The sequence below is a fragment of the Amblyomma mixtum genome, chromosome 3 (assembly GCF_055824585.1).
Source record: "Amblyomma mixtum isolate Tamu chromosome 3, ASM5582458v1, whole genome shotgun sequence".
NCBI classification, from domain to species: Eukaryota; Metazoa; Arthropoda; class Arachnida; order Ixodida; family Ixodidae; genus Amblyomma; species Amblyomma mixtum.
The window spans coordinates 242261107-242282392 of NC_143014.1; the positions used below are offsets into that span (position 1 = coordinate 242261107).

The following is a 21286-nucleotide window of genomic DNA, read 5'->3' on the forward strand; positions in this document are numbered from 1 at the left end:
CGTGCAGGCCAGAAGTTCGCAAGAAGCGGAGCAGTGTCTTGGAGGCCTTCACCGCCGACGATCGCCGCTGCCAGTGGCCGAGAATCTTCATTTCCGTCAGCGGGCGTGGATCTAGACGCTCCAGCGCACGGCTGAGAGACTGCCTTTCGGCGCTGTAGGCAGGCCGGTCACAAAGAATGTGGGATGTAGTCTCGTCATACCCGCAGATGGCACATGCAGGGCTATCAGCCATACCGATCAAGAAAGAGTAATGGTTGGTGAAAGCTACACTAAGCCACAGGCGACAGAGTAAAGTTTCTTCACGTCGTGGTAGGCCGGATGGAAGTCGGAGCTTCAGATCTGAGTCCAAGGATTTTAAAAGTGAATTGGAAAATTGGCCGGGAGTTGAAAGATTGACAAGAAAAAAAAACTATACACATTTTGCAGTTTGAACAGCAAATTGTTACTCTAAAGAGCGTACAGCATACATAAGTAGCAGGCAAACACATGTGATTGTCGATCACATGAATGGTTTTTTTGCCTCTGCAAAAAAACTTTATTTCTTTTTTCGACGTTATTTAGGGAGTAAGACCACGCCTATAACGGAAGTTTACCAAGTGCAGTGTGGTGCGTTTACCGTTTGTAGTCCATAACCGGTCCTGCACGCTTTTATTAACCATGGTTCTCTGCTTCTGCTGTCATAAGGTATCGTCCTTTTACAAAGGAATGCCAACCGTATTAGAAAATGGTTGTTATTTTTCACTTCAAACTTGGAACGTGGGCAGAAGCAATACCAGTGCAGCTCGTCTATTTTCTTTATTCCGTAGTTTAAAAACAGAGGGTGTGAAGGGTGGCTGGCTTTTCGAAAACCGATATCACCTCCGATTCTGATACTGGCGTTCAGAACATTTTCTCTTTTAAATTTTGAAGAGTATTTGGATCAACCAAATTACTAGGTATATTGGTAAAGTGGCTATTAAACGCATTAGCTAAGTCAGTACCTGTGAGTTCATTATCCTCAATCTGAGATTTCGTTACTGGGCTAGGAACTGATCATTTCGATTTCCTCCATAATTCATATGATTCATTCATCACGGTGGAAAGCTGTTTACAATGGTATTGATCTCGCCCACTCCGTATTTCCGTCTGCAATTTATTTCGAAACAATTTAAGTGCTTTAAACACATTAGGGTCTTTTTTTAAACTTCTTATATAGCCTGTCTTTTTTAAAAATTTTCTTCACCAGTGCAGGTGTGATCCATGGCTCCCTGATGTTATTTTGTTTCTGTGCATGTAATTACAAAAGAAACACTCGCATTATATACACCAAAAAACATTTAAAACAAACTGAAAGCGCTTTCGTCGCTGGTTTCCTTTAGAAAATTACTCCAATCATGACTACCAACTTTCTCTTTGACGTTGTTGAGATCTTTTGTGCAGATATTTAAAAAAAAATTAGGTATTTTTTTTTGTACCGGGACACTTTCTTTTTGGAATGCACATGAAATTGCCGCGGTGGTCACTGATATCTATATATATTACACCCGATTTAAAAGGCATGTGCGCATTGGTTATGAACAGATCAAGTAGTTATTCAGATTGCAGTGTAACGCGTGTATGGTTGCAAATCACATTGAGAAGAAAGAATTCAAAGGATTTTCAAATTTTACGGGGCTATCTGCACGGATATTTACATTGTCATCACCACCTAAAATGATATCGTATTTGTTTTCGCTTACGAAAGACAAAAAAGATCAACAAGAGCGAAGACACATTTTAATTTTCCGCTTCCGTGCCGATATACTACCGCCATCACCTTGTTATCAATAAGAAGTTAGAGAACGTCATAATCACGGTGGACAAAAGTTGTCAATGGTGAATAAATGCGTCGAGGGGCACGTGCAGACAGGCGAGCTAAAATACGCGCGACGCACGCGCTTCCTGTTAACGACGATTCTACAAAACGGGGTACGCTGCGCTAAGATAAATTTCTCTGTCGCGGCGTACTCTTAATGTACTATGACTAGACGGCATATAGGCAAAACGGGGGCTTCGAAATCAGAGAAAGCGGAGTTGGTCATGTTTGCCTGAGTCAGCCGCGCATCTCAATGTTTCTGATTGCAGGCGACTTCGCGTGATGTTCAGGAATAATAGTGGCTGCCTGTGGCAGTGAACGGTCTACGTCCTTAGCAGACTCGACCGGAGTCATGGTCAATGACGGTGAGAGCGGGAGCGGATGGTGAGAGCGTGTTGCTGAGCGATCAGCTTCTCGTCTTTGTTTTATTTTTGTTTTAAGGAGTTGGCAACAGCTTGGGCTTTATCTCCCATTTGGAATACAAATATCAAGGAGTCGTGCATCTGACAGGCGTCTGTCACGGTGAGTGAGTGAATGCCCACTTCTACTGTTCCGCCGTGCCGGTCCTTTTCACGGCGTCCAATTTGGTCCACGTATAGACGTTTTTACAAGCGAGTGTAGACATTTCTAGCACATTTTCAAGCTGGTAGTGGCGTGCTTGTTTGCGAAAGGACGTATGTTTGGCTAGTTTGGGCGCGGAAGCCTCTCACAAGATGTGGGGAACACAAGAAGCATGCCATTCTTTCTCTCTACCTCCTTCCCGCTGTGGGAAACCTTTAGTGAGCGCGGTTCCACCTCAGGTGCTTTCCATCTTTGAGTCAGCAAACTTTTCTTATCGATTTGGCAGGTTTGATTTCGCGAAGGTATATCAACACATGCGGTTTTATGAACGTGTCTGCTGAATAGGCTTCCTTGCTGACCATTCAAATACACGATATCCATGTTTTCGTGGTGTTCATCCTTGTAAGCTCTACGCCAGCCTCCGAAGTCAGACTTCGTTTTAAATCTCGCGCATCGGGTTGGAGCTGAAGTAAGGCGTGTAAAAAAAATTAATGCTCTATGAGGTCGCAAGTATTTGGCAGCGGAGTGATAAGCGTTCAATAATTTCAAGTCCCGAAACTACAGCCAGGTAAGAGATGCGCCGTAGTGGAGATTTTCGAAGTAATTTCGACAATCTAGGGTTATTTAACGTGCACTAAATGTGAAGTCTCGGACGCTTTTGCATTTAGCGTACGCTGCGGGGGCTCCTGGTGGTTGTGGCGTTCGGCTGCTGAACACTTGTTCGCGGTTTCGATCCCGGACCCCGTGGAGGATGTAGGCGAGCTGTCATTTGATGCGGTTTTTGCATAAAAGGCATTCTGACCGTACACGGGCGTTTTTTGGTGTATGTCCTCATCAAAACTTTACGTAGTCAGGTATAAATCGAACCCAAAGGTTCGTGTTCTGCACCAGAACGTCATCGCCGCTGAACTACTACGGCTCTCGGCTTTATTAGTAAATAGCCGATACGTGTCTGGTCACTGCCGATGACCGTTACTGTTTTGGCATGCTTAAAAGCCCTAGTTCTTCAGTGATTTTGTTCAATTGCTGTTTGAAACATTTGCTTGCCCGGGAAAAGTAAACGTTCAAATGCCAATGGTGTCACCCCAGAGCTACACAGTGTTGTTAGACATCAACGAATTATCTTCTAACGTTTAAGACTCCACAACCATTGCGTTTGTAAGTCTTAAGGCTGATAGTAATTGTCCTAGTCGAAAGTGTAGCGGAAAACAGGGCGCAATTATAGCTTGCCTAGCTCGCATATGAAGCCTCAGCCTCAGGGTGTCGAGTTTACTCCGTTAACATTCCGTTTAGAACGGGTCACCATGATGCCAGTTTGAATTTCTGGGCGGTCTTCGATAGTTGCAGCCTCCAGTTATCTCCGCACGCTTCTGAAGTTCTGTGATTATCGGCAAATTTCACAGCCGCCGTGGAATAGGGTCGAGGTCGGAGCCGTTGGAAAAGCTCACGCTGTTGCATGCCCTAACTGCGCTGCTACTGTTCCGCGTAAGTTGTGAGTTGATGACCGTCACATTGTGTCGACGAGTACATGTTGCCAACCACGTGAAACAACTTGACCCAATAGCAAAATATAGGTCTTGTGCGCTTTGTTCTCGGATGCGCAAAGAAGGTCTCCTCAGCAGTTCATGTTTGTGCCAGTCGATCGTCTCTCTTTATTATCGAGGGCGGTAGAAACTACTAAGGTCGACAGCAGTTACTGCTGGAGTACTTTTGAGGTAGTTACGAAAAGCACGGGCCTCGGAACGGCATATCTAGAGCGCGCCTTGTGTGCGGACGTGCCTCGTTTATTTCTCCTGGATGAACTTCGAGCTTCCGTCTCGCAACCTTCGTGTATCCTTTTCCGCGGTGCAACGACCCGCGTTCAGCGTTCCTCCATCCGCTTGCGTCGCTAAATGTGTGCGCAGGTGCTCACGCCAGAGCGATCAGAAACGGTGGCAGCACTGGCATTGTAAAACGCTTTTAGGTGCGTGTGCTGCCTGCGTGTCAGCGAAGCTCCCATTTCTGGCTGCCTTACGGGTGCCGATTATCACTGAGACGCGCTTCCAAGATAGCACAGAGTTTCTTAAACCCCTAGCGGATTTGGACGAGCCAGGTTCGTCATAAGCCGAGTGTCATTTATGGCTCATGAGGAGTCCAGCTTGTCGTGTGTTTTCTGTAATTCTGTGTCTGGTTTAAGGCGAGTAGGGCTCATTCACAACATTTCTTTTGGTTCGCCGACAGATGACAGCACGGTTACTAAATGACAATCATGGTATTATATTTGAAAAAAAAAAAGATCTGCCTGTTACGAGATTAAAGGGCACAGTGTCATCTTCCCCGTACGGGCTTCTCCCGAAGCGGAAAGAATCCGCCACGCTCTCTTCAAATGCGGTATTGAATTGAAACCTGCGCTCATTTCAAGCCTTGCCCCTCAGCGCACACTGCCACGTGAGTTCCTTTCGGATGCTAAAAGCAGCAAAAACTTAGTCCCACGTGCGGTTTCAGTGACCTTTCTGCTGACTCGTTCGTCATGGAGTAATGGTCTATATATATACACAAAATACTTGCAGCGACGGGCTGTGTGCAACTGCATCTGCTCGGGAAAATTCTTCGTAGTTGAACAGTTGGTTGACACGCGCAGCGCGATAAAAAACAAATAAAAGCTGCTTAACATCGCTTTGGTTAGTAAGCAGGTCAACCCAGAGCGCCAGATAAGATGTTGGGAAAACAACAATGGCAACTAGGGCTAGCAGGAGGTGGAGGAAATTTGGAATCCTGCTAGCTCAACAAAAACTTCCATTGCACATAACGTTATCTTTCAACTTGTGCTGCGAACGACGCCTTAAAATTAACCTGTGAGAAAAAAGCAGCAGGATGAATGGATCACGAACGATGACCCACTGTTAGTGGAAGATACTTCAAAAAGTATTATACATCATATAATTAGCACAGTGCCGCTGTCGGTCTTTGTGCGAGGCCAGTAATTTCCAGCCCAAGAATTTCAACTTATTTGAGATTAAGTGGTAACGGTGGTAGCAGCGCGCTTACTGAGCTGCGCGTAGACATCTGCGAATCTTCGAAGGAATTGCGCCAAGCAGTAATGCGCTTCTTGTGTGTCTCCACGCCACTGGCGCTGGTGTTTTTCCTGCCTGAAACAATACACAGCTTTAATTTCACGTGCGCAGAACTTCACGTACGTAGAGCTATTACAGGTGACCAGTGCGCATGCGCAGAACGCAAAGGGTCTGCGTGAGTCTCACGGACGTATGTGAGATTCGGATTTTTACCTTGTGGTATTTGCGTTGCTTGCGTACGTGGCGTTTACAATATGCACAAAGTTTCATAAATAAAAAAAAGCTTCGCATAAAGTTTCAAGTGACAAATATCCTCATTTTTTTTTTCAGATAAAAGGTCGATTTTCCAGCTGTTAAGCCTGATGAAGTAGCGTTTGTCGTCTTCATAGCAATGCTCCGACGCAGTTCGGCTGGCTTGGTATTTACAAGTCTTTCATTAGAGTTTTATAAGAAACTGATTTTTAGTGACACGATTAAAACGTCCATTCAGTGTATGACATGGTAAGGTTTGGTTTTACGGGATTTAACGCCCCAAAGCGACTCAGGCTATGAGAACGCCGTAGTGGAGGGCACCGGATAATTTCGACCACCTGGGGTTCTTTCACGTGGACTGACATCGCACAGTACACGGGCCTCTAGAATTTCGCCTCCATCGAAATGATACCTCAGCAGCCGGAATCGACCTCGCGTTTTTCGGGTCAGAAGCCCAGTACCATAACCACTGTGCCACTGCGATGGCGATATGGTATGACACGGCATGGTATGCTCTGGCACGGCATGGCATGACATGTTATGACATGGAATGGTAAGGTATGTTACAATATGGCGTGGTTGATAGTTTTGAGTGTTTAACGTCCAAAACGACTCAGGCTATGAGGGCCTCCGTAATGAAGGTCTCCGGATAATTTCGACTACCTGGCGTTCTTTGACGTGGACTGACATCGCGCAGTGCACGGGCCTCTAGAATTTCGCCTCCATCGAAATGCGACTGCTGCGGCCGGGATCAAACCCGTGTTTTTGGGGTCGCCAGCCCAGTACCATAATCACTGAGCCACTGCGACGGCGATATGGGATGATATGGTAAGGTTTGGCGATTAGGGCAGTATATTAGGTCGGTTGGTGAGACATCATCGAAAACCCAGCGCAAAACTGACTGAACGAGGACGCGTGGACGAGCAAACGGAAGAAGCGCTAAACATTGCAGGACATGATGTGGTGGACTTTCTACAGTTGGATGGCAAGCCTCCGGGCTACTCGGTGCGATTCCGTTTGTGTAGGACAGCTAGAAAATTTGGACACATACGTAGAGAGACAAAGAGGACAACTATGCGTCCTGTTTATCTCTCTAGGTATATAATCCCGTGTTCAACCTAGCCCACCCGAACAGTTTGTACGGTAAGGGAGTTTAATGTCCCCAACCCCCACATAGGCCGCGAGAGACGCTTTAGTGGAGGGATTGGGATTAATTTCGACAATGAGGATTAATTCCAGGGTTCTTTAACGTGCGCTGCCACTACACAGCACACGCCTTTGCACTTCCCTTCTACTGAAATCCAGCCGTCGCGGCCTGGGTTCGATTCCACGACCTTGAGCTTGGGAGCCGAACGCCACGATGTGCGCTGTTGTGTCGGGGCATCGATTTCAATGTGACGTATGGCCCAAGATGTTTCCCACGGAGCTACAGCAAACAGCCTCTTGCGCAGCAGACCTACTCGCGCCTACTTTCGTGGGTTTATGGCTGCTTACGCGATCGCGACCAGACAGAGAATGTGAGAAGTGAGTGCCGACCGCACAAGAACTTTGTTTACGCCATGCATTCGGACTGCTGCGTTTTATTTGCTTCGCGCCGCGTCAAGCCGCGACTCCGGAGGTGTCTTCTAAGCAACAGAAAGAACGCGACCGGCATCGCGGGCTGTTCGGATGCCACCTCGAACGAGCCGCTGCGTGAGCGGCTCGTAAAAATAACAGACCCAGCTACACTTCGGCCTAAATCCTCCTGACCCTCTCCCGCGGCTGCGTCCCGTGACGTTCTAACATAGGGACACTATCGGGGAGGACGATCTAAGGAATATTTGCTCTTTTTATACAGAGCACCATCAACTTGTAAGAACTCTGTCTTGTCCAGAAGCCGCAAGTTGTAACCTTCTGTGCTTAAAGCTTTACCGCCTTCCTGCAACGCCGCATCTCTGTTTCCTCGGACACGACACCAAGGGGGAGGCGCTAATGTCGCTATCCCAGTACCAGCAGCGCTCAGCGTGGTGGCGATTTCTATTACTTGAACAGTGCTCTCCCCTCAGGGAGCGATGCTTCCAACATATAAAAGAAAACGCAGTAATGCTGGAACTACAACACTTAGAAGCTCGATAGAATGAAGCCGGTGATTTGAACGGTCGGCAGGTGCCGGAGGCAAAGCCTGAGGGTTAATTGGTTTGCAGTACCCATCACTGGAAATTGAAATGTCAGTTGAGCATCTGTCAGACTCGTGCGACGAATTTAAAGACACGATGGCAAGGCAGAACATCCACACTGTGGGGTTTTACGCCACCGTGGAGTAGTCCTATCAAAAGCCTTTATCGAACCGAATCTCTCGGAACTAGAACAAGTAATAAACGGTTATGGATAGCACAACCTACGCTGGAATACAGCAATTCGTGGGCTTGCGCTCCACGGAAATGAAAACTTGATGACAAAAGTGATATAAATTGCCAGTGGACTAGACGCTCTAGATTTGGTGAAAGGAAATAACAACGCATTCTATTCCCCTATTTTCTTCAAGAATCCTACCAGTGTGCATGGTTTGACTTGAAAAAGGTCACTTTCCGATTTTTTGACAATATTGTGGGACAGGCAGACATTTTCTTTTGAAAGATTCCTGACGCACCCATTGATTGGGCTGCTAGTGTAGGTGAGCACAGACAAATGGTTAGTGTGTGCGGATAAATTTATCTTTTTTTTTTGGTGCAAAGCATTAAAGTGTTCGCTTTTTTAATAATTAGTTTATATAAATTGCTCCTTGGAAGCAAGAACCAGTTTCCTATTTGAAATAAATATACTTTGATTGTTTTATGAATTAAAGAACTCCAAGGAAAAGGTTGAGTACGCTAATGGCGTTTTGCTTTGTTAGGTTGTTGCTTTAATTTCTTGCCTTTGTAGGAGATCCGACCACTCCAGATGTCATCTCCTTTGCGACCTACAGGCATCTTTCGGTATACTGCACAGACACGCAGGGAGCGGTTTCTCTCTCTTGCGAGTGTTACATCGTGGATATTCCCATGCTTTTGCCCATTTTACTGCTGATTTCGAAGTCTATGTAACAGCCGTGTATGCTAGTGTTCTTACCTCGTAGTACCAACAATTTTAAGTGAGTGTTCGAAATGTTCTGTCGATTTTGTATTCCTAATAGAATATACGAGAGAGAGATAAAGAGAAAGAGGGAAGAGAGGGATGAAATAGAATATGTGAATACCCAAAACGTGCATGCAGTGAGAAGGGGATGCGGTAATTCACCTCCAGGACAATATTACTCTTTTAGAAACGATGATAGTCAATGGATCACTGTTTATAACGACTTCCGCGCCGCGCCGAAGGGTGGCGCCATAGCTCTGCACGAGATGGGTGCCTTGAATGTCCACGTCTCCGCTCGAGACGAGTTGTCCACGGGTATAGTGCTCTCGGCCCGTTATGGCGCCAAGGTCACCCGCGGTGCACTGACAACTGGAGCTAAACGCATTTCATGCTTTAAAAAAAAAAGAAACATCGCACGGGGCGCTGCAGGCTGACGAAGTCGGCACTCTCAAGCGCATCAAAACCTGAACAAAGCGGGCGAAGGGCGCCCTCGTTTTTCGTCACACTCATGTCGTCACGCGCATGGCGGAACCGCCGGCCTTGATTATCGCTTCCGGCCTTGCGCTCATCCGCCAGCAGCCCGACGCCTTCGGGCGCGTTGCGGAGTCAAATCTGCGTAGTCACTGCGGTCGCGGGCTGCAGCATGTGTTGTTCATCCGCACTAGCCGAATTTGTCGTACGTGGTTCTTTAGGTAGTCTCAGAGAATAAAACTCACGGGCCTTATGCCCGAAGATAGTGGTGGCCACGAAACAAGGCTACCACGTCAGACCTATGCTACTGCGTCCGACTTCTGCTGCTGATCAGAGGTTGCTTTGAAGTGCCTCTGAGGACTTGAGCTTGCATGCTATGGAGGTCCATCGTTCTGGAACCGTCTCTCTCTCAGCGTAGTGACGAGAAGGTCTTCGGTGAACTCGTCCAAAGCGCAAAGTATGCTGACCACTTAAAATTTGCTTGTCTGTATTTAGCTAAATACGGTCCTACAATCCTGGCATTCAGGATCCAGCAACAAAGGTTCACTAACCACCTCACCTGTAGCTTGCGCTGGCGGAACCAGTGAGGGTTCATATCCGTCCATTAGTGAGAATTGTTAAGGATTTTTGTCCCCTCGCGGAACTGGGCCTCATCTGACAACGTCATCATTCTTAAAAAGTCGGGGATCTCAGCTGACTTCAATGAATGCCCAGCTGCAAAAACCAAAGTTTTGATTATAGTCGGAAGCACTCGATTCCTGATGAAGACTGATATGAAACGGCCGGAGGCATCATGTTCTTGCTGAGGTATTGAATGAAATACTCAAGACAAAATAATCTCATTTTAAGCTTATTGTAGGCCCTCCACGGACTGTCACGTGACACGACTCGCATCACGGTCAGGTCGCCGGGTCTTGCAATGCCCACGAGAAGAGGAGGCCACAAGAACCCGCGTAAACTTGTCTAGCGGATGGGTAAGCAATGCTGTGTCTCTTAGTGACTCTGTCACTGAGAAACACGCAGATTTTCGGGGCTTGGCCACATCGTACGGGTAGGACGTTCGGGCGCTTACTCGCTCGGCATGCTGTCCTAAGCAATGAACCAACTAGCCCAGGCCATAGTCGTCATCGCGTTTTGCACACGCTTCGCGCGATCGCGTCTAGGCCATGTGTCGTTAAGGGATCCGTGGCGTTTTGCCGTGAAATGTGGATTCACACGGCAGACGATTGGCCCACGGACCAAGCGTCACGTAACGTCCAACTTCCGCTCCGTTATGTGGGCGCCGGTCCCGCGCACAGAAATGTCCGCGTGCATGTCTAGTTTTCTTATTACAACCTTCACTTTGGCGGGTAGCGATAAATGGATTAGGCATGCGCGCGGTTTTGCGCGCGCGCTACTTTCACTAACACGACCAGGCGGGGACCCCGGAGACTGGAAATGGATCGTCACTTGACGCCTAATCGGCGAGCGAAAGCCGGTCCGTGTATCGTCGTCCCATTTAAAGGCAACTGAAGAGGTTTTAGAAATCCACGAGTTTCATGGAGTCGAATGTGAGAAGCTTACAGGTAAGGCATGTGAAGTCTTTCTGTGGTAGCATTTGAGATGGTGACGTAATCACCGAATAAACCCGCGACGGCTTTCACCTAGGCTTCTCCGCAGACAAACAGCGCCGGGTGCAGGGCGCACGATGACGCCCCTTGCGGAGGTTGTCAGTTTACAACGTTGAAACGCTTGATTAACAAGAAAACCAAAGCCAACGAAGTCAAAGCCAGCGGGGCGTCGTTTGGAGGCTTCTGATACCACACAGCAGAGTGTGAACTAAGGCTGCTTAAGTTTGAAATCTTACAATCCGTAACGTCACCACCGAGCTCCTCCGCACTCCTCCGACGCTGAGAGGAGAAACCTAAACTTTAATCAGCGATTACGTCACGATTTTAAATGCTAGCGCACAAAAACTTCATGTCGTTTGCCTGAAGGTTTCGGCCATTTGAATCCTCGAATCTCGCGGAATTCTAAAAAATTTAAGCGACAGGCAGCAGAACATTCACTCCAGGACAAGCATGCGGTCGCCCAGTATGAGAATGCGTTGACTTACTGCGTGCGGGGACATACGCAGTGCTTAAAGTTAGTGAGGTCTCGGAAAGTCTCAGACCCCTCACGAATGCTGGCAAAGAATCTGAGGCCCTCTGTGCTAGAATGTAGGAACTGCATGAATCCGAAGCAGCAACAATTTTGTATTCTCAGTGGTGGTCGAAACATTTCTTCTGTGTTGTTTCGAAAATTTCACTGTGATTATTAGTAAGAATCATTAAAATACTTTCTAAAACCCGAGGAAAAGGAAACCACATAGTTGGCAGCAATACCCAAAGGATGGAATAAAAAAATTAATGGTCGATTTGCATAGTTCAGACAAATGCGAAGTGGGTGCAATAGCATTTAGGTTTCACTTCGGTTCCGTTGTTCGGATCAATTGTTCACGGATAGAAGTTTTTGGGATAGCAATAATGACATTATGCTCATATACGCCGAGTTGATCTTTCTCTCCTTTACATTCACAGATATCTGGGAGTCCTCACGCCACTCCTGGCACAGTGGTGCAGCGGTTAAGCGATGCGCCACTGTCCTGCAATGGCAAGGGCTGCCCTCGATGGGGATCGTGAGACCCAGGTTGCACTTTCCTTGCTTACTAGTCTTGCAGTGCCTTGCTTACTAGTCTATGTCGGCAGACCGTGATACACAGGCAAAAGCCATTGAACTTTATGCAATGGCAGGGGTGGACTCCCGCAGTATTTCAAGCTGTCTAAAGCCGTACCCGCCAACATAGAAGTACACGGCAACATCGGGATGCTTGATGTGCTGTCAGCGCAAGTGCCTGATATTTCTTGCGCTGATGGCACGTTTAAAATGCAGGCAGGATGCGTCCGACGCTTCTTTTTCTTGTCACAAACGCTGTAAGCTCCAAGGCCCCATTGGGCGGCCTTGGAGCAGTGGGAGGTGGGACTCACCAGCGCCACCCTGGAAAGACCGAGGCGTTCATCGCCATCTCCACAGCATCGGCAAGAGCTACTGCCTAGGGTCTTGGCCTTACGACTCTACCTGCTTTGCTACAACAACCTCCTTCCTCCCTCTCAACAATCTCCTTTCTCCATCTCTCCCCTTCATTCCTTGTTGCCCTTGACACCTTTAAGATCGGAACGAATAGTTAGCAATACCAGGATCTCGTGTTCTTTGAGTGAGAAGCAATAGTGCCCCGTTGAGTCGGCTGTCGCTAACAGGGCAGAAACGGTGACGCGTTATTCCCGTGCTCGTAGGGACAAACCGTGACGTTTATATAAAATGGAGAACTTACAAGGGCTTGGATTTAATTACGCAACGATCGACTGCAGAGTGCTCGACGTTTTACTGCTGATGTCATCTGCAGTAACTCACGGTTGTGCCTAGCATCGGGTATGCACCATCTCGATGGGGCACCATCTAACGTTCGCGAATACAGTTAATAATAAGCGCCACTTCCTGCTTTGCATGACCGATTGTCGCCAACGCGATATTTAGCTCAATCAAGCATAAAGCAGACTGGAAGAACACGTATACAGGTCGTTTTGACGAAGCGGCGGCGTGCGCATAGTGAATTGCGCGCACATGTCAGAGACGCTGTCATATGAGAAGGCTGCCACTGTTGCTACAGCAGCGTACTTCTATCAGGGCTTTATTGCCCATCAGTCATGAAAAGAAGTCATCGTTGTCCCATTTCACTGGTCGCTTGGAGAGAATGACAATGAAATAACTATTTCCTGATCTACCTATGGTGTGGCTTCAAGTCGCCAGTGGTACTCAAATTCCTAAGCTCCATTTTGTAAAGGGGTGGAATGAAAGGAAGCGGTAAAGAACGAAACATCTTTATTGATGCATATTTAGACGCTGCTGTTCTAATACTGATGGTTTCCCCAGCAGTACAGAGAAAATTGCTGCTCGCCTTTGCACCGAGCAAAATTTCCAATAAAATTCCGCGCACTGCGTCGACCGCAGCCCTACAAATTGGACATACGGATCGACATGTGCATACTTGTTGATTTCAAATGCGTAGCGTGGAAAGAAGCATGCACTTTCCGCCCGCCGCTGCGACAAGCCGAGACGTGATTCAGCTGAAGCGATGGCGCCCGCGCAATCTGTTTTGATGGCGTCAATATGCGCTGAAAGCAGCCCGCAACAAGGCGCAGGTTTGAGAATGGAAGGTTGTTTTGCCGATAAGCCCAGCTGTCATGAAGTTGTAGCTTTGAGCACTCGCCTCGCATGACGGAGGTGCAGGATTCGATCCACAGTGCCGCCGGGTAGGTACCGGTTTTCTAATGGTGCAAGATTCTTCCCGTCTGGTGTTCGGCTTTTCTGGGGTGAAAGGTTCAGGAAAAGGGTTTCGACAGATGGCCCGAAACACGAAGCGGAAAAAATTCAGGGGGCACTTTGACTGTCTAAAGTGCGTAGAGGCGAAAGCGTTTTCCGAACCACTTTTGCTGCTTCTGTGGCACTGGTGGCGTCACATATGAGTACTAATTACTAAGTGATGACAAATCACTAATTAATGGTTTTATTACTGATTAATGCCTGAATACTGATTAACGGCTAATTAATGACGCTTAAGCTTCGCATTTAGGAGTGGAACGCGAGAGCGTGTTGTAGCGCTGCCAGGGAGTCCACGGAACGCCACCACCCGTTCGGCGCGATGCCTTGCTCTTTGAACGCAACGCTTTTTGAGGAAAGGAAATGGCGCAGTAATTCTCTGTCATCTCGGTGGACACCTGAACCGCACCGTAAAGGAAGGGAGGAAGTGGGAGTGAAAGAAGACAAAGAGGACCCGTAATGAAGTAAATGAAAATTGTATTTGAGGAAAGGAAATGACGCAGTAACTGTCTCATATATCTCGGTGAACACCCGTCAAAATTCAGGGGGGCACTTTTTTTACCTAAGTGTGGTCACTGATGTGTGGTTAAGATGTTAAGCTTTGCCTCTAAGAGTGGAACCCGACAGCATCTTGTAACGCTGCCAGGGAGTCCATAGAACGCCATTTACCATTCGGTTCTACGCCTCGCTCGTCGGTAAGTTGGTTTTTGAGGAAAGGAAATGTGTCTGTCTCTCATATCTCGGTGGACACCTAAAGCTCTCCGGAAGGAAAGGGAGGAGGATGGGAGTGAGCGAAGACACCGTATTCACAGACGCGCCTTTGTTCATTCCAAACCATCGAGCTGGCATGGCGGAGTGGATAGCATGCTCGTCTCGCACGCCGAAGACCGGGGTTCGATTCCCGAGCTCGACCAATTTCCTACTCGGTTTTATTTATTTATATGGCCTGACTAGAGAACTTAATTATACTATTTGGGTACTTAAGCAATTAACTAAGATCAGTCCCACTTACTTGGAGCATCACATACGATCCCTTCAATTGGTTGCATGGTTACTAGGCAAAGCACAATTGGCCCCGTTTGAAATTCGCGCACTGTGACGTCACGGCCGTTTCGACCAATTGAAAAGCGTGACATTTTCTGTCGACAACTGCTGCTTACAACGATGAGGCATTAAAGGCTTTCGCCTTAATATGACGCTTAACTCTCTAACACTTTCCTTCAGACCAGCTGCGAACGGAAGCGCGCCGTGAGAGCCAACCCGCGTTCTCGAGTGACGGCGAAGAGATCCGTCGAGTTACCGGGGATAGCGCGTTACCCGCTGAGGAGCCGCGGCGCCAGTACGACGTACGTGTCGACGGAAGGGTCAGAAGACGTTAACGCCCTAAAAGTTGTGTTCGTATACGCCACTGCTTGGGGCTGAAATGCAAACAGACGAGATGCGACTCTCAAAGACAGCTCGGCGCCGCTAAACGGTGCGTGCCGTAGATCCATCGCCGTGCGTATTCGAACGAATGCTACGGCACGACTCCCGGATCAACACAGATGTCACTCAACGCTCGTCGAACCTGCCAAAGAAAACGGGCGCCATTCTGGAAGCCTTTCGGGAGGGAGCCGTACATTTAAAATGTGCTACGCCTTTCCTGCAATGCATTTCTTACTTGCACCTACTATCGACGACAAGGCAGGCTACAAATGTTATTTGTTGGGAAGATAACCTAAATCACAAAGCGTGGCAAGACATTGAAACAGGCATTGGAAGTGTGCACGCCTTTTTTTTCGAATGATGGACTGTCTGGAAATTGAACCCCATGATTGTTACCTTCGTGCACTGCAAGTTGCCTGCTTAAACGCTCTTCGTAATTTAAAGGCGCCAAAAACCACACACACGCAAGACTAGACACACAACCACACACAGCTCCTCTTCCAGTCGTAAAGTTTTCATTATTTCCTCACAGAAGTGTACCTAAAGGACAACATGTTATTCATTTGTGCATAATTACGAGGAAACGTAATGTATTTCGGTGAGAAAAAAGGCAAAACTAATCCTTACTATTGCACAAAACCCGCTAAAAACAATTTACTAGTTTATTCTTTACATCAGAACACCATGGAGGTAAATAAAGTATAATACAAATCACATGAGAAGCAATGTACATTGCCCCTTTTGATATATTCAACGACGGAGTGGTCCCCCAAAGACGGAGCGCACAACAATACCTCGATTTTTGTTTTTATTCAAACTGCTTTGAGATGCTCTTTCGTTGCGGATAATGAATTAGCTTGACAGTGCTGCATGCATGCAGAATAGGAAAGTGCACGCTCGCATACTGTCAACCCCGCACATCTCTTTGTCGCCGGGTTGGCAGTGCGGCGGAACGCACTAGTCACCATTTTTTTTTGTTCTAATATACTGTTCCATATCAGACCACGCTTGCGCGTAGGTACCCGCTTACTTTATGCTGTGCACACGAGCGTATACGAGACCATAGAATCTCCTTCGCGGCTTCTGTACGTGCACAACAAAAGGCGACAAAAAGAAAAGAACGCTTTAAACAATCTCAGCCAACAGCAAACTGCCGTGAAGTGCTCGAGCAGCCGGGAGCGTAAAGTGAAGGGCTCTGGCATGTCGTTTCGCCGCGTTAGACGCATCGTTGCCCCACACTCGGCGGTGGGGCGGAATTGCGGACGGTTAGCACACAGCTATAGAGCTGGCGCGGTCGCTGCGACCCACCTCGAAGACGGACGTGACGCGGAGCTTGTACAGGACGGGGATGACGACGAGCGTGACGATGGGCACGAGGAGCGGCGCCGACACAAGACTCCAGGCGTAGTGGAAGCCGTACGCGTAGTAGTGTGCCCCGAAGCCAATGACGCCGATGGCAGAGATCATGGAGGCGAGCACCGAAATGGCCAGCGGCAGCGTGCCCATGGTGCGGCTACCGAGGAACACCTCGTCGGCCGTGGACGCCTTGCGGGCGCGCCGCGAGAAGGCGAAGTACAGGCCCAGGCCGAGGTTGGCCGCCATGAGGACGCCGAAGGTAGCGTACTCTACGTTCAGGGACATCGCTGCGGCGGTTAGAGCGGGATGCTTCTGGGGGGCCTACTCCTCCGGTTTCAGCCGACGGCGACAGCGTTCGTGTTTGCAGTGAACCGCAGCGTCCCAATCACCTCGCTGGCCACCTGTGCCTTGTCGTTCGCTCCATTTATGTGCGGCGCCGACAGGCATTGGCGCTGCGGTGCTGCGGCTAGAAAAAAAAGAACTACGCAGTGCACCGGGGACAGCGCGAGAACACGGGGGCGAGCTTCGGGCAGCTGCGGGATTCCGGTGTGCGCTCAGTCCTCGCCTGCGGATGACATCCCTTATAAAAATTTCTATAGAAAGTCCATAGACTGTCTAAAGACTTTAGTCTATGAAGTCCATAGACTGTCTATAGACTGGTCCTTTAGACTGGTCGATAGACCGTCTATAGATTTATGGCCATACACTTTTAGTAGACTTTTGTCTATAGACAGTCTATAGACAAATGTCTACTGAAAGTCTATAGGTCTATAGGAAGTCTATAGACACATGTCTATAGACAGTCTATAGACGATCTATAGACTTATGGTCATACATTTCCTATAGAGTTGTCTATAGACCGTCTATAGACACTTGTCTATAGACGGACTATAGACGACCTATAGACTTATGGCCAGAGACTTCCTGTAGATTACGGTCTATAGACAGTCTACAGACAAAAGTCTACTGGTCCAGTAGACATATGTCTATAGACTCTATAGACATTCCATAGGTGTGTGGCCTGGCAGTGCTATAGACCATTGTCTATAGACAGTCTATAGACCTCTGTCTACTAAACTATTAGTAGACCATTATCTATAAACTGCCTATAGACAGTCTACAACCGTTGAAAAAAGTCACCAGACAGAGTTCACAAATGACACAATCAATATACTTACAAATTTAGTTTTATTTCCAAGCTATCCAGGCTGGGAATATGCAATACATGGACTATAAGAATGCACCACAATAACATAAATGTTGAAAGTAACAGTCCGGCTAGTTTCCTCAGAAGCATTCTTGCGGCCTGTTGTCTGCAGTCAATCATCCGGGCATGTTCACCTGTACAGCACAAAGGAAAAAAATAACAGAGGAACTGAAAAAAAAATTCCCATTCCATCTCTACACATGTGCTTTACAATGCAAGGCATATCCTGGCTATGCCATTCTAGAAAGGCAATCTTGATCTTTTGGTTTGGTTTTATGGGGTTCAAAGACCCAAGGCGACAGGCTGCGTGAAAGGCTGCGGAATAGTTTCAGCCAACTGTGCAGAGTACACAGGCCTTTAGCATTTTGCCTCTATTAAAATGCGACCGCCTAAGCCGGAATCGAACCTGCATCTTTCAGGTCGCCAGACGAACATGATAGCCACTGAGCTATCACGCCGGCACAATAATTTCAGTAAATACACGACAGATTATAAGTGTCTTCATAAAACATTGTAACAAAGACCCATAATCCCTGGAGCACTCTACTCTGAATCCAGTACTGATACTGATTTCTGTATGGCAATAAATCCTTTTACATTATTTGTAACAGAAGACTTCGAACAATTGTGCCACATATCTGCATTGACTCGCAAGGAGTTGTTAAGAATGCCACCTCCATAAAATACAGATTCAGTGCACCTTACACAGGGATCCAAAAAGGAGAATATTGTAGCATTTATTCTTATAACCGCTATAGAAGAAGCACTTCAAAATACCCTCCGTGAAGCCTGGTATACCCGGCCAAATTTTTAACTGGCTCTGGTGTTGCATCGCTAAATGTACCTTGTAAAAAAGGTGCCTTTTAGCTACACTGCTGGCATGTTCATGCTGTAATTTGACGAGTGAAATGTCATTTCATGGTTCCTTTTTGTTCATATAATGTTTGAGTGCAGTACTTGCGTGATTAGATCAACGTTATCAGAAATATTCGTCTGCCACTACGAACAGCTGAAACAAGCGGCAGACGCAGCAATGAATCTGGTGTATACGGCCTCATCCTCTGGGTAAACTACCACTCCATTCATGGCGAACAAGTCGTTTACCCAGAGTAAGTGCAAATGCGCCACCAGAACCATTGCTGCGTATTCCGCTTGTTTCGGCTGTTCGTAGCAGCAGACGATGAACATTTCTGATAACTTTGATCGAAACACGCAAGTACTCCACTCAAACGCTATCTTAACAAAAAGAAACTATGAAATCCCATCTCACGTGTCAAATTACAACATGAATATTCCAGCAGTGCAGCCAAAAGGCACCTTTTTTACAAGGTTCATTTATCGATGCAACACCAGAGCCAGTTAAAGATTTGGCCGGGTGTACGTAAGCCGATACACAAACGGGCACAAGCTATACAAAACCAGGCAGGCAGAAGCAACCAGTCCACCACAGATTTGCGCCTATAACTTGAAGCACAAAGATGGAACAGCATACTCATACATCTGCGCGCGATCTTAGAAACAAGCGGGTTGCAACGCTTCCATGCCGCGCTCACAAAACTCATACAGCACACAGAGGCTGCAGCTGCGCCGTTTCAAAAGCAGTCGCGAGTTTGAGACAACAAATTACTGTCACGATAAAATACCGCCTGAAATTCACTTAGTTTTTCCTTCAAGTGCAGCCCCAACAGCGCAGTAAAGAGGAGTGTTTCTTGCATGGAGGTAGCCTAACCCAACGCTGCTAGAAAAATCAACGAAAGCATTGAACGCGCTCAAAGTAGGAAGTATTTAAATGAAACAATTAACGCCTTAAACAGGCGCAGCTATAATAACACGAGAGCTTAATTTAATTTTAGGCGCAAATAAGCGGCGAATTACATCGGCGCTTTCGTAACTTAGCAGTCTGAAATCAGAAACACATACTTTGCCTCTCGCGCGCAATGGTATTAGAGAAATCTGAGCACGCGTGAGCGGGATTCATGAACGAACCACTCGGAACGAAATGTAAGCCACCTCTTGTCGAGCCGACCTTTACCCAGCTTTCAAAATGAAGTGCCCGCAGGCCAGCGGGGGCGGCCAACGGCTCTGATGACAGACATGGAGGAATCCGTACGTGTGCAACGAAGGGGAGACGGGATGGAGCTCGTGGGTTCTTCGCGGTGTTTGAGCACGCCGGCCATTCGCGCCGGCAATGAATTTTATACCATCACACTATAAGAATTCCTCCAGCGCCGCTTGACTACAACTTTGACAAGCGTCTCGCGCTCCAGTCTGTAGCGTTACAAGACACCTTTGCTGAAACGTCGGCGTCCACGACGCGCACCGAGCGAGCGTCCATACGTGGCAAGGAAATGCACACCTCAAAAAGAACCGCACTCCAAGGTCCAGACAGGCGATAACACAAAGATTACAAAATAAACGTAATCCACCACAGAACAAGAGTGTATGTAAGCACTTTTTCGGAGGTGCAAAGTAAATTGAGCTCACACGGCGCTAACTAACGCACAGTTCCATTTAGGCCGTCATTCACAGGCTAAACGACATTTCTGGCCGCGCATCTACCTTGAAACACGAAAACTCTAGCAGACAGTTCGCGAGGAGCGGCTTATCATCAAGGGCATCGCACAGACTGCCTTTCCGCGCGTTAGTAAAGACAGCGGCACAGAGATAAGCGGCATTAGTCGAGAACCCGATGGCTTCCGCCTTAGAAACGAAGATAGAACGTTTGTCACTGCGCACATAATCTGTTCTGCACACACAACTCTGCTTAGAGTGGTTTAGGAGACCAAATGAATAAAATATAAACGTATAAACTTACCGTAAGCGGACGATGAAGCTGGATTTTGAAGAAAACGTAATCCGCGAACAAAACGCCGACGCCACCGATGCAGCCACGCACAGGGTTGTTTGCAGCCCGAATGATTTTCCACCGTCTCGCGGTAAAACGGTAAAACGTGAAACAGAAACCCATTTCACGGTCGTATCTTTATCGCTCGCACTCTTGCCGTGTGCAGCTTGATCTGATATCCAAGACCACAGAAGGCAACTGGTTTATAAGCGTAAATTCTTCGCATACCCTCTAAAAACCTTATTGTTTTCGTGAAAACAGAACCGAAATCTAACTGCTTGACCGTATACGCGCCGCATCTCCCACCGAATAGTATGTGGTACAATTCTCAAATAATCATTATAATGTTGCATAGCATAACGTCTTTCTTGCGTGTGTTCGTGTTTAGAAAACTGATATGCTCGACATCAGCGTGTCATCGGCTCCGAAGCAACAGGTGCAAGGGTAGGAACGAAAAAATACTGGCTTTGTGATTGTTGCGTCGGTGCACTTATTCACGTGAATACAACTGCAAACGTATAAATGGGAGATGTTAATCGCACAGAGGACTATTCTGAGGTGTTTCTAAGGGATGGGCGCTTCCTTGAATTCTCACACCCGTCTTTCCCCCTTTATTTTCAGGACATTTTAAAGAGAAATGTAGAAGCGTTGATGAAATGTTTCTCATTTCAGCGCGTTGGACAGTAACGATCGAAAGATGGAATGGAATTGTGTCGAGCGATTACTCTAAGGGACAGCGTATTCATTGATGTAAAACAGTTTGCGGCGCCCTTACTTCAGGAACGGCTGCCTTT

At 47.4% G+C, this 21286-nt stretch overlaps 2 protein-coding genes and 1 long non-coding RNA gene across 4 annotated transcripts in view; 1 reads left to right on the plus strand and 2 right to left on the minus strand.

Annotated features, from left to right (window-relative positions):
• Positions 1-16725, minus strand: part of LOC149354195 (sodium-coupled monocarboxylate transporter 2-like) — a 72690-nt gene extending 55965 nt beyond the window's left edge. The window contains exon 1 of the mRNA XM_089583153.1: positions 16393-16725. Coding sequence (XP_089439279.1) covers positions 16393-16725 — 333 coding nt within the window. The remainder of the gene's footprint in view (positions 1-16392) is intronic.
• LOC149354193 (zinc finger CCHC domain-containing protein 24-like) overlaps positions 1-21286 on the plus strand; it is a 170206-nt gene that overhangs the window by 125868 nt on the left and 23052 nt on the right. The gene's annotated exons all lie outside the window — the stretch shown is intronic.
• LOC149354196 (uncharacterized) lies at positions 17610-20805 on the minus strand. Its single transcript, XR_016289636.1, has 2 exons — positions 20463-20805; positions 17610-17781 (listed from the first exon to the last, which is right to left on the minus strand). It is a non-coding gene; the product is annotated as an uncharacterized LOC149354196 (long non-coding RNA).